Source organism: Bicyclus anynana, chromosome 16 (genome assembly GCF_947172395.1).
Source record: "Bicyclus anynana chromosome 16, ilBicAnyn1.1, whole genome shotgun sequence".
NCBI classification, from domain to species: Eukaryota; Metazoa; Arthropoda; class Insecta; order Lepidoptera; family Nymphalidae; genus Bicyclus; species Bicyclus anynana.
Genome location: NC_069098.1, coordinates 9,403,351 through 9,417,838, shown reverse-complemented (window position 1 = coordinate 9,417,838; position 14,488 = coordinate 9,403,351). Strand labels below are relative to the sequence as shown.

The 14,488-nt window shown below is 34.6% G+C and overlaps 1 protein-coding gene across 1 annotated transcript in view; it reads left to right on the top strand.

Annotated features, from left to right (window-relative positions):
- Positions 1-1,672: 1,672 nt before the first annotated feature.
- LOC112054450 (uncharacterized) overlaps positions 1,673-14,488 on the top strand; it is a 71,218-nt gene continuing 58,402 nt past the window's right edge. Inside the window, exon 1 of the mRNA XM_052886102.1 lies at positions 1,673-2,189. Within this exon, the coding sequence (XP_052742062.1) occupies positions 2,058-2,189 (132 nt within the window). The 5' untranslated portion in view covers positions 1,673-2,057. The remainder of the gene's footprint in view (positions 2,190-14,488) is intronic.

Below are 14,488 nucleotides of genomic sequence, written 5' to 3'. Positions count from 1 at the left end.
CGGAACCGAAATTGTGGGGCTCATTGAGACTCAACATTAGTTTTAGTACATTCTTACAAAATCATTGATCACAAACTTAGGATGGCTATGATAATATTATGAGCAATAACTAAATATTGCCAATAGATTTAGAACAACCATTTTGTTCTAGAAATATAAAGCACACTACTTTACTCTTATGTATCTTGAACACGCCACTTTAACATTCATGCCAAATACCACTTCTAAGGCTCGTCAAATAAACAATATGAATATCTAGATTTTTTGGAGTTTTCTATAGTCTTTGTTCCTAGGTTATCACGTCAGACGGCTATTATGCCTAGAACAACGATGTTTAAAATCTTTGGATTAGAAAATTAAAACACTTAAAACTTATTAATTTTTGTAAGGTCGATATACAAAGAGTTAATCAGGTCTTTGCGTATATAAAAATACTACCGTCTCTTTACTCATATAAGAAAATACCCAGAGCATTCCGCAAAACTGTGAACTTTAGAAATATAACCATGAAAACACAGAGGTTTGTCCTTGGTGCTTATAGAATCTGCAACTAAAAATTTTACGCGTCTACAAATTTCAAATAAGAAACGATGCATATTTTTACGATGCCTCAAAATTTGTGCCAAATGTTATAAACCTCTGATGTTATGATAATATTTCTAACTTAGGGTGAAGTGAGAATATAAAACGATAAAAACTTGCTTCAGACAAAATTCGTTCTCCGAAATTTCGGTTCGCCTATTATTAAAACATTAACAAGTTTTGGCCAATCTTCAAGAGGACAAAGGTATTTCCGCTGGCCAAGCAAAAAATGCTATAAGTATCAATTTTCGATCGACGACGGAGGTCCAATAGAGCGCCCTTTCCGTATCAAAATTGTGTGCAGCCGTCCAGGCTTGTCTAGACAAAGACTGCGAGATTAAAGATGAGATGAATACAAGCTGGGACGAGGAAAGAAAACGAAAAATGCCTTTTACTAAAGAGGCTTGTTCTGTCACGTACACTGTAGTCTTATTTAATCCTTTTGCATAAGGTTTTGTGAAAGCTCTCCCTCTTGAAAATATATTATCCCGAGTATAATAACAATGACGTGCAGTTTCAAATTGAGGTTTTGTAACGCAAAAAATGTTACAAATGGTAAATTGTTTTTGTATTGCAAATAAATGTATAACGTTGTCGATGATGATATTAATCAAGACATAAAAAAAATCATAAAGCTCCTTACAACGAAATGGCATTATTGTTGATACGACAGCCATTAATAATATTAATATGGCTTCACGACGCGCGTACCATAAACTTGAACAAACGAGAGAGGCGGGATACTTTTTACCGCCCGAACTCCCATAAAAACGTGAGCCCTGAATTAGCTCGATTCTTTGTCACCCCTTTTGAACAACCCTAAAATTTCTACTACCACCGTCTTTGTCTAACAATAACCACCACATTCCCATCCGTTAAACTGCATCAAGGAAAAACAACGTAAAACCACCCGAGATGAAACGAGATAGAATAAAATATATGCACTAGTAGAGAAGACAGAGAGAGCCGCATACATAGTATGGACGTACATTTTGTAGTGAGAGTGAAGGAGAGGAGGGGAACCCTCGTGCGGGAGCGAGAGGGACATAAAAATTAACTATCAGAGGGGAGAGGAACAGAGCTTCTTCAGGCGGGGTGGTTAGTCCGCTTTCGACCGCGCTCGCGGTAGCGTCGGTTCTCGTGATATGTTGTAAGGCGAACGAATCAACTTGTGGAAATATTTTTTCTTGTGCGTTTACGTTGTCGATATCGTAGTTTTTGTTCCGTTTGAGTTTGTATCGTTGTACCGCTGCAATCGGCAGAGGAAGGATTGTATTTTTGTGGCGAAAATACGAAAAACTTTGTCACACAAAATTACCATGTTCGACGTGCTTCCAAACTTACACATTGAATAAAGTTTGATATTATCAGCTGAAAACTTTATTATGTCGATATCGCTTGGATTTATGTGCCGGTTATGATAACAGAGGAACGTTTCTAGAACGCCGCGGTAAAACATAGGGATACCAAAGAAGATGTGTGCCAAAATGTTATTATATAATTTTTCCTTGTTTTCCGCGATCGTTACCTGGATTGGAGTGTTTGCCGAGGAGGAAGTGTCATCTCCATTGAGAGTGGCCCAATGTAGAGCAACATGCTTACAAAAGGTACGTAATTCCATTCCCGAATCTGTCACACTATGTACCTACCTTAGTTGCATGTTTTTTTATAAACACTTAGACAGTTTGTAATGACTTTATTTTTTAGTTTGATGATTTCGTAAAAACTCACATTTAGCTCTTTGAATTATATTTCGTTCTAGATATAGTAGGTATGTACGTATAGCCTACCTTACTATTCCTTTATTAAATAATTAGAGTATAAAATTCCATTCATCTAAGTTACCTTCCAAATTGATAAAATTTACTAAACGGATAGATTTGATTTTTAATCTAAAAAATATAGATAGGAAGTAGCGAATTGTGCAAATGTGCAGACTTGAAATTTTTCGAAGCTTGCTCATATCTGATAGGATAAATGCAGGTAGACAATAATGTAGTTTGTGATTATTATTATTTGTTATTTATTTTAAAAGTATGCCTCGCTTACAATTCATTTGCTTGTTTTTAGATTTTTCATAGCTAGTAGGGTAGGGTAAACTCTGGATCTACTGAACCAAAATCTGTCTGTCTGTCTTTTACCTTTTCACGACTACACCGAGTGATCCGATTTTGATGTAAATGTGCATATAAAGATAAATTGGACATTGGTTAGGCTACCTCGTAAAAATCTATGGTTCCCGCGGAGTTTATAAAAAGCAGAATTTCATGCAAACACAGCCGCGGGCGTCCGCTGTTTAGTTTGGTATAATATACAGGGTGTTGTTTTGCAATTAGCATGCAATTTTTCACGATGCACGCTGTGGATAGATTGTTCATTTGTCCCCCAATCAATCACCCTGTGTACTCGAATCCTCCGCCGGTTCGCATATAAATTTAACCGGACACACACTTCGTAAGCGTAATAAATGGCGAAGCGTTTTTATAGATCAGTAAAGCTAAAAAAAACAAGTACCTAAGTAGCATGTAGGTAGATACCTACCTTTACCTAGACGAGAAAGTTGTTGGTTAAATCGTATCGGATTTAATTAATGTTTTGCTAAAAAATAATAAAATTAAAATTATAGTCCAGTGTTCTAGAGATATAAATAATAAAATGTCTAGAAAATATTTTTACCGGCAATTATATTTTCACATTTATGAGAAGCAGGTAGGTGGGTATTATAAAGTATTTATAAAAAAAAAATCTAGAAAAAAAACAGAACGGTTTTGTTGTTTAAAAACTACCTAGGAGTACCTACTTATAAGTTGTTAATTCATGTGTGTCAAAATCCCATTTTTAGAAACAGCTTTTTATGGTATCCGGTTAAAATTTAAAATCAAAGGTCACTGGTGTCCGATTTCCAAAAAAATCTAGTTTCTAGATATCACTATATTTCACACTAAAGTGAGTTTTAACCTATAACTTCTCAAGGTCCATCTTCAAGGTCTGTATTTTTTTAAAGATCTACATACCTACCTATTCAATTAATTTAAATTATTTCAATTACTTTTTTAAAAAATTCATGTACTTACATGTATGTGCAAAATATTAACATCTATAATGTTGACTTAATTAACTAATTAGATATTTAATTAATTAGGTAATTTGGAGGGCGGCAATTGATAACATCGAAAATAAATTAATTTACTAATAAAGAGAGGGTAGGAAACAGACAAAAAACTACATATTATCAACTAACACATCTATCATAAAATAATGATGGACATTTTATACTCAATTAAATTGAAAAATAAATCCCTTACAGCATTTATTTAAGTTTGTTTGAAAATTAAATAGTATTTTAAACAAAGTATTTTCCTATTCTACTGAACAGCCGTGAAGAGACGTGATAGCCTAGTGGATATGACCTCTGCCTTCGATTCTGAGAGCGTAGGTACGAATCCGATCCGGGGCATGCACCTCCAACTTATCAGTTATTGTTATATAAGAAGTTAAATATCACTTGTCTCAAACGGTGAAGGAAAAATATCGTGAGGAAATCTGCATACCTGAGAATTTTCTTAATTCTCTACGTGTGTGAAGTCTCCAATCCGCATTGGGCAGCGTGGTGGACCTAACTCGTCTCTTTCTGGGGGGAGACTCGTGCTCCATATTGAGCCGAATATGGGTTGTTAATGATGTAGAGCCATATGCCGGATACAGGGCCGTGTACACTGTTCACCGAGGGGGGATTTTAGTAGCTAGATGTCCCACATCCGTTGTCTCGTATGAAGCCGGATATTTCACAAAAACTGTGTAATACCTAATAAATAAATAAATAAGTAAATGAACCTGGAGCCATATACGATGTGTACCAATCTGGTGCAAGCAAGTGTCAAGAACTTTTTGGAAACTTTTAATTCAAGCGATTTTTCTTTAGAGCAGTGATAGCCCAATGGATACGACCTCTGCCTCCGATTCTGGAGGACGTAGGTTCAAATCCGGTCCGGGGCATGCACCTCCATCTTTTCAGTTGTGTGCATTATCAGAAATTAAATATCACGTATCTCAAACGGTAAAGGAAAACATCGTTAGGAAACCTGCACATCAGAGAATTGTCTTAAATCTCTGCATGTGCAGGTTGCGTGGTGGACTATTGGCCTAACCCCTCTCATCCTGACAAGAGACTCGAGCTCAGTAGTGAGCCGAATATGGGTTGATGACGACGACTTAGTGAAAAGATTAATCAATATTATAATCATAATATTTTGATGGGCCTTTCACTAAGTACCTATACAAAAATATTTTAACTGACTTCAAAAAAAAAGACGAGGTCGTCGGAATCTTTTTTTTTTAAACAAAAAAATTGCACCGACTTCAAATGTGCATTACACAAAAAAGCGAAAAATAACACTCTACCTATGTTCTTTCTATTAAAAATGAACCACAATAAAATTCTAACTAAATACTTTATGGTGCCGCATGCAGTAACAAACATAGTTTTGGGTCATTTTTTGTCTGTAGGTAACTTGGTATTGTTTGTTCCAACTTGTCCAATGACATGTCACATTATGTCAAAAACCGTCCAGTCGTATGTGCTTTGCGTGCCAAAGATATGGGCATCATACATACGCTTGAAAAAACATTCACCTCTCCTGACGCAGTCGAGTAAAAACGAAGCAGCGAAGAAGCGAACGAACTTAACTTAACATTATATTACTACAGCTTAAAAATACATACTCAATGGCAAACACAATCTAAGTACATATCAAGTTGGTAGAGAATTTAATAGTTTTAAAATCCACTTACTGGCTCCAGTTCTTGGGATTGTATTAAACCTGCCAAACTCATACCGAAAACTTCGTACGAAACTATCTCAAGGAGGAAACGCAATTACGTAACTTAGAAATGTGTATCGGTGTAAGCGATAAGCGAGCACAATTTATATCTACCAATATTTACAGATACGATTTATCTAAACGGGTTATGCTATTTATTTGAATCGTTCCGAACAGGTTGGCCGGTTATCTGTATTGGAACTGTGCCTCCATAAATGTAATTTGTATTGACTATCCCTTTTATATGACTAGCAGCCGCCCGCGACCTCGCCCACGTTATCCTTTAAGGACTTCCACGGTATCTCTCTATTTACTGCCACCTGATAAAGTACAATGTGTTACATGGGAGTTACAAATTTATTCATTCGCCACTTATCTGCTGCCTACCTATCAAAAGATTTATAGTTTTATTATAATCATCCATCATCATTATCAGCCGATGGCCGTCCACTGTTGGGTGTAAGTCTGTAAGATCTTCCAAACAGTGCAGTTTTTAACTACCTGTATATGGCTTCTTGCAAACACTTCAATGCCTTTGGTCTACATAGTGGAGGATCGCCCAAAACCGGGTTGCCGTTCCAGCACCATGAATCCGAAAAGTAGTTAGCCGTAGCCCGTCAATGAGACGCTAAGGAACGATGTTATTAATTAATTATTACAATTAAGTAGTGTCATGTTACTCTAAACACCTAACTATCACCGAAAATTATCAGAAATACAATTAAATAATTTGATAAATTTTTATTTGCGGCTTTGTTTGAAGCGTTTGAGAAAACATTGCTTCATGTAAAATGGTGCGGATGACAGTTCGTTTCACTCTTGAAAGTTTGCCGCGATTCACGATAATAGTACGTATTATGGACGTCGTACAGGCGACTGTCACCGAAGCCATGCTATCTGAAAAACACTTAAGTGAAAAAATAAAGCTTGACACGCAAGTTTGTCAAACATGTATGATCGTTTCAATACCCTAACCATCTCTGAAACTAGTAGTAACTTACATCATATGCAATATATTTAATGCAGCTTCACATAATGTCTTAGCAGGCCATGACCACTGAGAGGTCACATCTAGATGCTAACTATACAATATTAGACAAAGTAACATTGCCATGCAACTGACTGAGAGATTATAGATTAGGTTGCTAAGAACGGTTATAAGACTAAAGCACGCTAGAAGTCTAGAATATTCGCTTACTTTCTTAAATAAATCAAGACCGAGTCATTGAATGTTTGGTACGTTTAACTAATCAATTGATGAATTACCAAATTAAAAACTTTTAAAATTAAAAACATTGATTTTCTTAAATTAACCCAATAACAACCCATTTTGCACTTCGATTATTTTCAACCTCAACCAACCGTGTCAAAGGATGTTTTTGTCTGTAACATTTTGAAGATTATGCAATCTGTAAAGATGCAACAAAAACCAAATTAATTTAAGTATTTCTACTCTTCATATCTGTCTGTTGCTACTTACTGAAAGGAGAGTCTTAGTCTCAGTATCGTCAAAAGTTTTGGTAGTTCAAATACGGCTTTTTTCTTGTCTTTTAAAATTTTATTTTATTAAACAGTTAGTATGTACACGGCATAAGTTTGACCTCTTCAAGCTTTGTATAGAGAATTTGAATATTTTTAATACAAACGACTACACGATGTCAAGTGAGCCCTAAAGCTATTTACATTAATCTTTGCCTTTGTCATAGCTCACGACAAAAAAGGTCGAAACCAAACATACAATTCTTATTTTATTTTAACACTAAATTTATATCTCTCAGCTTCCAACGCGAGATTAATGTATTATTCTACCGGCTTAATAAGAATCTTGATTGAGTTTTAATTAACTTTTCAAATTTTACGATGGCTTTTGGTAATAGAATTTGAGTTTTTATGTCGTTGTTGAGTCGTAACTTCGTTTTACTTATTAATGGTGCCTTTTAAAATGACGTAAATTATTTAAATATTTTGATTACATTAAGAGCTTCAATAACTCTACCATCATGGGGTTTTAAATCCAAAAAGTACTTTAAGTTCGATCCACACGTCTTTTGGATTGTTGTCGTTTCTAGCAAATTTTTAAGTTAATTTTGGGGGTAAACATTTGTCACCTTAAAAAAACATTATAAAACAAACTGTTTTTAAAAATATATTGATGAAAGTGGACATTGTATCTATTCTAGTTTCACACTAAGTAACCTAAATTGATTCTGATACATTTCATTTTAAAACATCACACACCTGTTGCAATTAAAAGCAATCGTATGTTACAGTTAAGGCGTAACTTATTCGAATGGTGACTTTATATTACTCTATCCCTTTGTACATAAAAGAGTTACTCTATACTGTGATGGAATTACTTATGATACATCAATATTACATTTGATTTTAAAGTGGTATTGACAGCCAGAGTTGATTTGCTTCTGTCTTAAAAATATAATACTTGTATTTTTATAAAAAATTATAGGTATGATTCTAAAAGGAGGAACTCAAAAAGTACTCAATCGATTTTTAAAAGTCTTTCTATCTAGCTATTCTTTATATCCATGCTCCCACGTGAACGGGATCTAAGCGGGTGGAACCGTAGGGCGTCTGCTAGTGTCAAATTATTGTTTGTTTGTTAAAAACCCATTAGAAAAATACGCATTATTTCCTATAGTCAATAAACGGTCTTTTACGGGTCGCTGTGTCTTAAAATTGCAAAGCAAAATCCTGATGGTATCTGTTGAGTGACGGTAGGAGCCTCTCGATTCCGCATGGCAGACCTCCATTCTCTTGTCGGAATTACTTTGATGCATTCTAGATACGCGCCTGAACATTCGGAGAAAGTTTTTCTACGAATGCTTGTATTGACAATGACCAATGATCTCAGCAATATGGCAATAGGTAGAAATTATTTTGAAATTAAAGACTCCAAAAGTAACAAGTTGTTCAATATGACAAAACTAGCGGATGCTCGCGACTTCGTCCGCGTAGAAGTTTTTCACAAATCCCGCGGGAACCACGATTTTTTCCGGGATGAAAAGTACCCTATGTGTTAATCCTGAGTTAAATCTATATCCGTTCCAAATTTCAGCCAAATAGCTTTAGAAGTTGCGGCTTTACAGAGTAACAAACATCCATACAAACTTTCACGTTTTTAAAATTAGTAGGATTGTTCCAATGAATGTAGCTGATTATCAGATAAAAAAAAGAAACTTGTATGGTGTTTGATTTATTACCCAAAACCTTTGTTATTTTTTTCTTCAAAACGACTTGTGTGCTTTGTAAAAGGACATTAAAATGATAATGATGACAAACGGTTCAAAAAACAGGTTAAAAATCAAGTTTTCATTCATGTACTTTATATCTTATTGTCAAGAGGTCGCATTTGCGCTTAAAACGATAAAATAAACGAAATAGCTAAATTAACTGAAATTACGCACTAAAGGAGTACAATAGGTTAATTTAGATGGCATTTTCTAAGAACCCCTTGATAACAATCTACATTCAATGGTGCGTTAAAATGTATAGAGGGTAAAGACGTAAACATTTTTATGTAGCAAATAAAAAGGCTTTTCACAATCGAAATAGCTTTCGTGCATTGTTTTGTAAAGCTCTCTGTATATTATTACACGCATATTTTAAATCCTATTAAACGATTTTACTGCTTAGTGTGGGACGGTAACTAGCTGTTGTGACCTAAGCCTCCCACTGAATTTAATACTTGGGTGTTAAATTGATAACAGAGCAGTAACACATTCAGAATTTATGTTTACATTGCTGAGTTCTTTAATACTATTTTATTCTACAGAATAATTAATATTATTAAAATATAATAAATAAATATACTTAAACAATACACATCACTATTTAGCCCCAAAGTAAGCATACAGAGTAGCTTGTGTTATGGGTGCTAAGATAGTTGATATTATAATATTCATATACATTTATATACTACATATAAATACTTATATAATGTATAAATACACACAGACACTGGAAAACACCCATGCTCATCACACAAATATTTTCCAGTTATGGGAATCGAACCCACGGCCGTGGATGCAGAAAGCAGGGTCACTACCCACTGCGCCACGCGGCCGTCAAATAATAATAATAATAATAATTTAATATTTTTAATTTAACACTAGACTTCTATCTAGCCTGTTGCTAAGTGACGATACAGCTTAAAATTGTGTCCTAACTTTAAAATGTATGAAAACTATTTTTAACTAGTTTTTACGTGTCATCGCATCGGATTGGTAAATTGTTTAGTTAGTTACAGAAATTAGTTATGGCCGAAGTTAGATAAAATAATACAATTAGTTAACTAAATTGACTCGAGTTGGCAATTTGAAGAACTTTGCTTATATCACACTTTGTACAAGAATAAATCACATCTCTCAACTAATCCAAAAAGGTCATTATCGCAGCGCAGTTTCACCCGCGTGGTACCCGTTCCCGTAAGAATACGGGGATGACATATAGGACAATAGGATCAGTAGTTCCTGAGATTAGCGCGTTCAAACAAACAAACAAACTCTTCAATTTTATAATATTAGTATTGATTTGGTTCCTGGGTTAAATAATGCTATGCTTCACTTTGTCACCATTCACTATAAACTAATTTAATGTGCATTCTATTTATGTTAACTATGCTAAAAATGTGTGCAATATGCACTACCAGCTGTTATATTAAAGGTAACAATATTCTAAACAAAAATGCGTAAGGCTTTGTAGGCGTAATGGGTCTTATCCGTCCAACGTATTATCGAGTAACGTAATTGTTACGAATCGAATAAAGCATACTGTATCACTACGTGATGTGGCTGATTGAAACTTTACAATACGGGTTTAGACCATTTTTTCGTGTTTTACCTTTACGTGCCTGCTATCGATATACCCGATCTATTAAACATCGTATTTCGATAAATCGCAAACAAAGAAGCCGATATCATGCACATCAAAACGCATTTCAAACATCGACATCTGGTGATAATCCTCACTATTCGCTACGATCACGCATACTTTTTTTCAACTTGTTTTTTTTTTAATTTTTTTGTGTAACGCCTTCGCATTTAGGCTCGGACTGCAAGCTCCGTTTGCAATCCGGTTTAGTTCTTTATTGAACCAAAACTATTCTGCGTGTCTATCGTCTTGTTTCTCAAGTTGGTCAAATTGGCATTTGTGGCTTCGAATCACTAAGTCCTGGAATCGAATTCTGCCCTAGTTTCTGAAATATTGAGTTTCTATCTTCTAAGAAATTCTTAGTCAATTCGGTGTTTGAAGGTTAATATCACAACCTTGAGTGTAAGTAGAGTACATTACGCTGTCAGTCCCGTGGTATAGGTTTAATTTATCACTAAGCCCGCCAATTCGAATAGGAGCAGTATGGTGGGTCTTATCTCCATATCGCATTTCGTATAAGCAGAGGCGATATATAACGGGAGCCCTGTAGTGACCGATAAAATGATTAGATAACTACTCGTATTATGAACATAGCTCGTCGAGTCGCAAAGCTGGCAATGGGCAGGGCACATAGTTCGAAAAGCCAATGGAAGTTGGGCTCCCAAGGTGCTGGTCTAATCAGAATCATTTATTTGCAAGAAATTAAGTGATACAAACATGTTCTTATGCATTACCAATGTTTCACCATTAATAGGTACACAAATGTTTAATTAATAAAATTAATATTAAATGACGTTAAGTTTAAAAAAAAAATCAATTTTTTTAGAGCATCAGCAAAGTACCTACTTACTCTTGGATTTTGGATTTGGATTCAGAATGAATCAGGAGAGTGACCGGAGTGTATCCGTAGCGTGTAGTCACAGCTTTAGAGGTAGTTACCGGTTTTTTGTTCGACCTACCTGCTTCTAAGATTAAACACAATGAGCCCGGCATTAGATTTTTTATTCTATTTTGAGGGGACGCCCGTGATGTTTCCAGGGGCGGAAGGATAGAGAACCTTTTATCCTCGCTATTAGTACGCCGCTCCGTCAGGAAATACACAAATTATCTTTGGATCTTAAAGAGCTTGAAGAATGGATGGTCCGATAATGTAAGTGAAGAATTTGGTGGTGCTTTATCAGTGTGGAGATAAATTTGATAAAGTAGCTATTTTAGTGTGTTTTTTCTTAAATAAGTTTTATTTAAAAGTACATTTGTTGCTTACAAATTTTAACAATTTCTTAGTATGAGGAGATCCGCAGAAGCACTAAAGTCGCAGACATAGCTCATAGTGTCGCGAAGCTGAAGTAACAATGGGCGGAGCACATAGTTCGAAAAACCGATAGCCGTTGGGGTCCCAAGGTGCTGGAATGGCGGCCCCGCACCAGAAAGCGCAGTCTTGACAGTCAAGCGAGTCGCAGGTTTTCGTTGGATGCCGGCTCAGTATCGTGATGTTTGGAAGTCCCTACAAGGCCTATGTCCTGCAGTGGACGTCCATCGGCTGACATGATGGTGATGATGATGATGATGATGATGATGATGATGATGATGATGATGATGATGATGAACCAAATTACATAGCAAATATAGATAGAAATATGTACCTATTATCCTTCCTTAATTGTTGTAGCTACCACATTTATTTAATTAGCTTCTCTTGTTAGTAATTAATTAGATGTTTCAAGTTGATAAAAATTCTGTAACTTCGTCGTACTATCAATCTTCGTGTACTATGTTCTGATTATAGAGATAATATTAGGGCTATTATATATAGCTTGTTTTAATAGTTTTGTATATTTATACTAAAAAAAATAATTGATTTTATTAAAATAAATTTAAGCCAATAATATTAAATAACTACACCTTCCAAAATTATTTTACTTATTATCATAGATACCTACTCCTCTTAAACAAACAAAAGCGTTGGTCTTAACTATTGTTTCAACATATGGATAGTTTGAATTATGTTCATAGAAGCAACATCCATAGCTACGAGTACATAATAACAGAAAGCCCTTAAAATATTCATTTAGGCGTAACGAAAAAAAGGGCCCAGACTAAAAAAATGTGGGGCCACATTGTATTATTGTCGTACGTTGTCGCCAGAAACTATTTTCTCTATTGTACGCATTGTCACTGCCTCCTTTTTAAATATATCGGGTCGTATTTTTTTCTTTCTACTCTGCAGGGTTCCGCACCAAAATGAAACCCTCACATTGCAAATGGAAAAACTGAAAGCTTCATTGATCGACTTATAAAAACTTGTGTGTTTCAATTTTTAAAAAATAACTGTTGGTGATAGATAGTCTATTATCACAGAGAGCCAGTGCAGCAATATAATCTATACTAATCTAGATACTCATAATATCAAAGCTGAAGAGTTTGTTTGTTTGATTGAACGCGCTAATCTCAGGAAGTACTGGTCCGATTTGAAAAAATCCTTCAGTGTTAGATAGCCCATTTATCGAGGAAGACAATATATGTAAGTTAAAACGTAATGTTTTTAATCTTACAACGATACAACGAATTAGATCTGCATTTTTTACGTTACATACAAATTAAAAAGGCCTAATAATAATTAAAAATACTCGGTAGTAAAAGGACATAAAAAAGAAGTAGAATACAACAATAATATGTAAAAAATAAATGTTTTCTTAAGACATACTTACTTAGTATGTTTTTGCCATCGCTTACAGCTAGAATCATGCCCTATGTATTAAAAAAGTTACTGGCTATGCTGTTGGAAGCTTATCGATCAGCTTTTTGCTTTATGCACATAAAACATTAAGTCTATGGACTCGATAAAAGAGCTCAGCGGGTGATTGAAATTGCTGGAAGTATCTCTACATGATCAAATGAAAAAACAGTGAGGTCTCTACGAGGTCCAGACTGGGAACTTGGGTGGCAATAATAATAAAATATTTTTTTTATTAATTTTTAATAGTATTTTGTCTTATATTTTTTATTAATAAATTTAAAAAAAATAATAAATGATAGTAATGAAATATTATACTTGGGTATTCAAGGAGCCTAAAACTTGTAAATGTCAGAGATGCTTGACAAAATTACAAAACTTTGAAGATATATAAAGAAGCTGCAAAAGATAGGTGTCGATTTAGGAGAAATAAAAAAAAGTATAATAATTGGAATTTCCGCATCTAAATGTTTACAATCATGAAATCTTAAAAACCGCTTGGAATGAGAATTCATATTCAATGAGTAAATTATCAATTATTTAAAATGCTATTTGATGGTCAAATGTCGTCAATAAAGGTTATAAGAAATCGTTCTGTTTTAAGAATTCATCAATACATCAGTGAGCGATGTTTAAGTATTAATTAAACGTCTATTGCACACGAAAGGGAATAAATGGCTAGAATCTCCTAAAAATATAGACCAATTAAAATCATTTGCTTTGATCTTTTTACGTTTGTTCGCTTCCAGGCGTAGAACGAAAACCAACCACCCAAGTTCCTTTCACGCTTGGCTGGATTTTTTATCTTATTTTTTTTCACAAGCGTGCCTCCGTGGATGAGTACGCAGACTTTTGGGTACATGTGATGAATTTTAAATAAGTACAGTCAGCATGAGTGTCATGTTAATTACGTATGTTTTTTATGTTTTCAAAATATTACTAATGTATGTCTTTTCCCAGCCATATAGTAATTGAGGTTTCAAAATTATTTATTTGCAATTTGTGTACGTTATTTACAAAACGAATCCAGGACATGTTTGAGTTTTAGGCTAATTTTGGGTTTTGTGTACATTTTCATAATAAATAAATAAATAAATAAAAAATAAATAAATATACTTGAACAATACACATCACTATCTAGCCCCAAAGTAAGCATACAGAGTAGCTTGTGTTATGGGTGCTAAGATAGTTGATATAATAATATTAATATACAATTATATACTACATATAAATACTTATATAATGTATAAATACACACAGACACTGGAAAACACTCATGTTCATCACACAAACATTTTCCAGTTGTGGGAATCGAACCCACGGCCGTGGATGCAGAAAGCAGGGTCACTATCCACTGCGCCACGCGGCCGTCGTAATAATATGTATAGTTTGGTAGTATGGTATTTGTAATGGACATAGTGGTTGTGATGGACCTGCCAATGCATAGCTTTAAGCAATGTGTTAA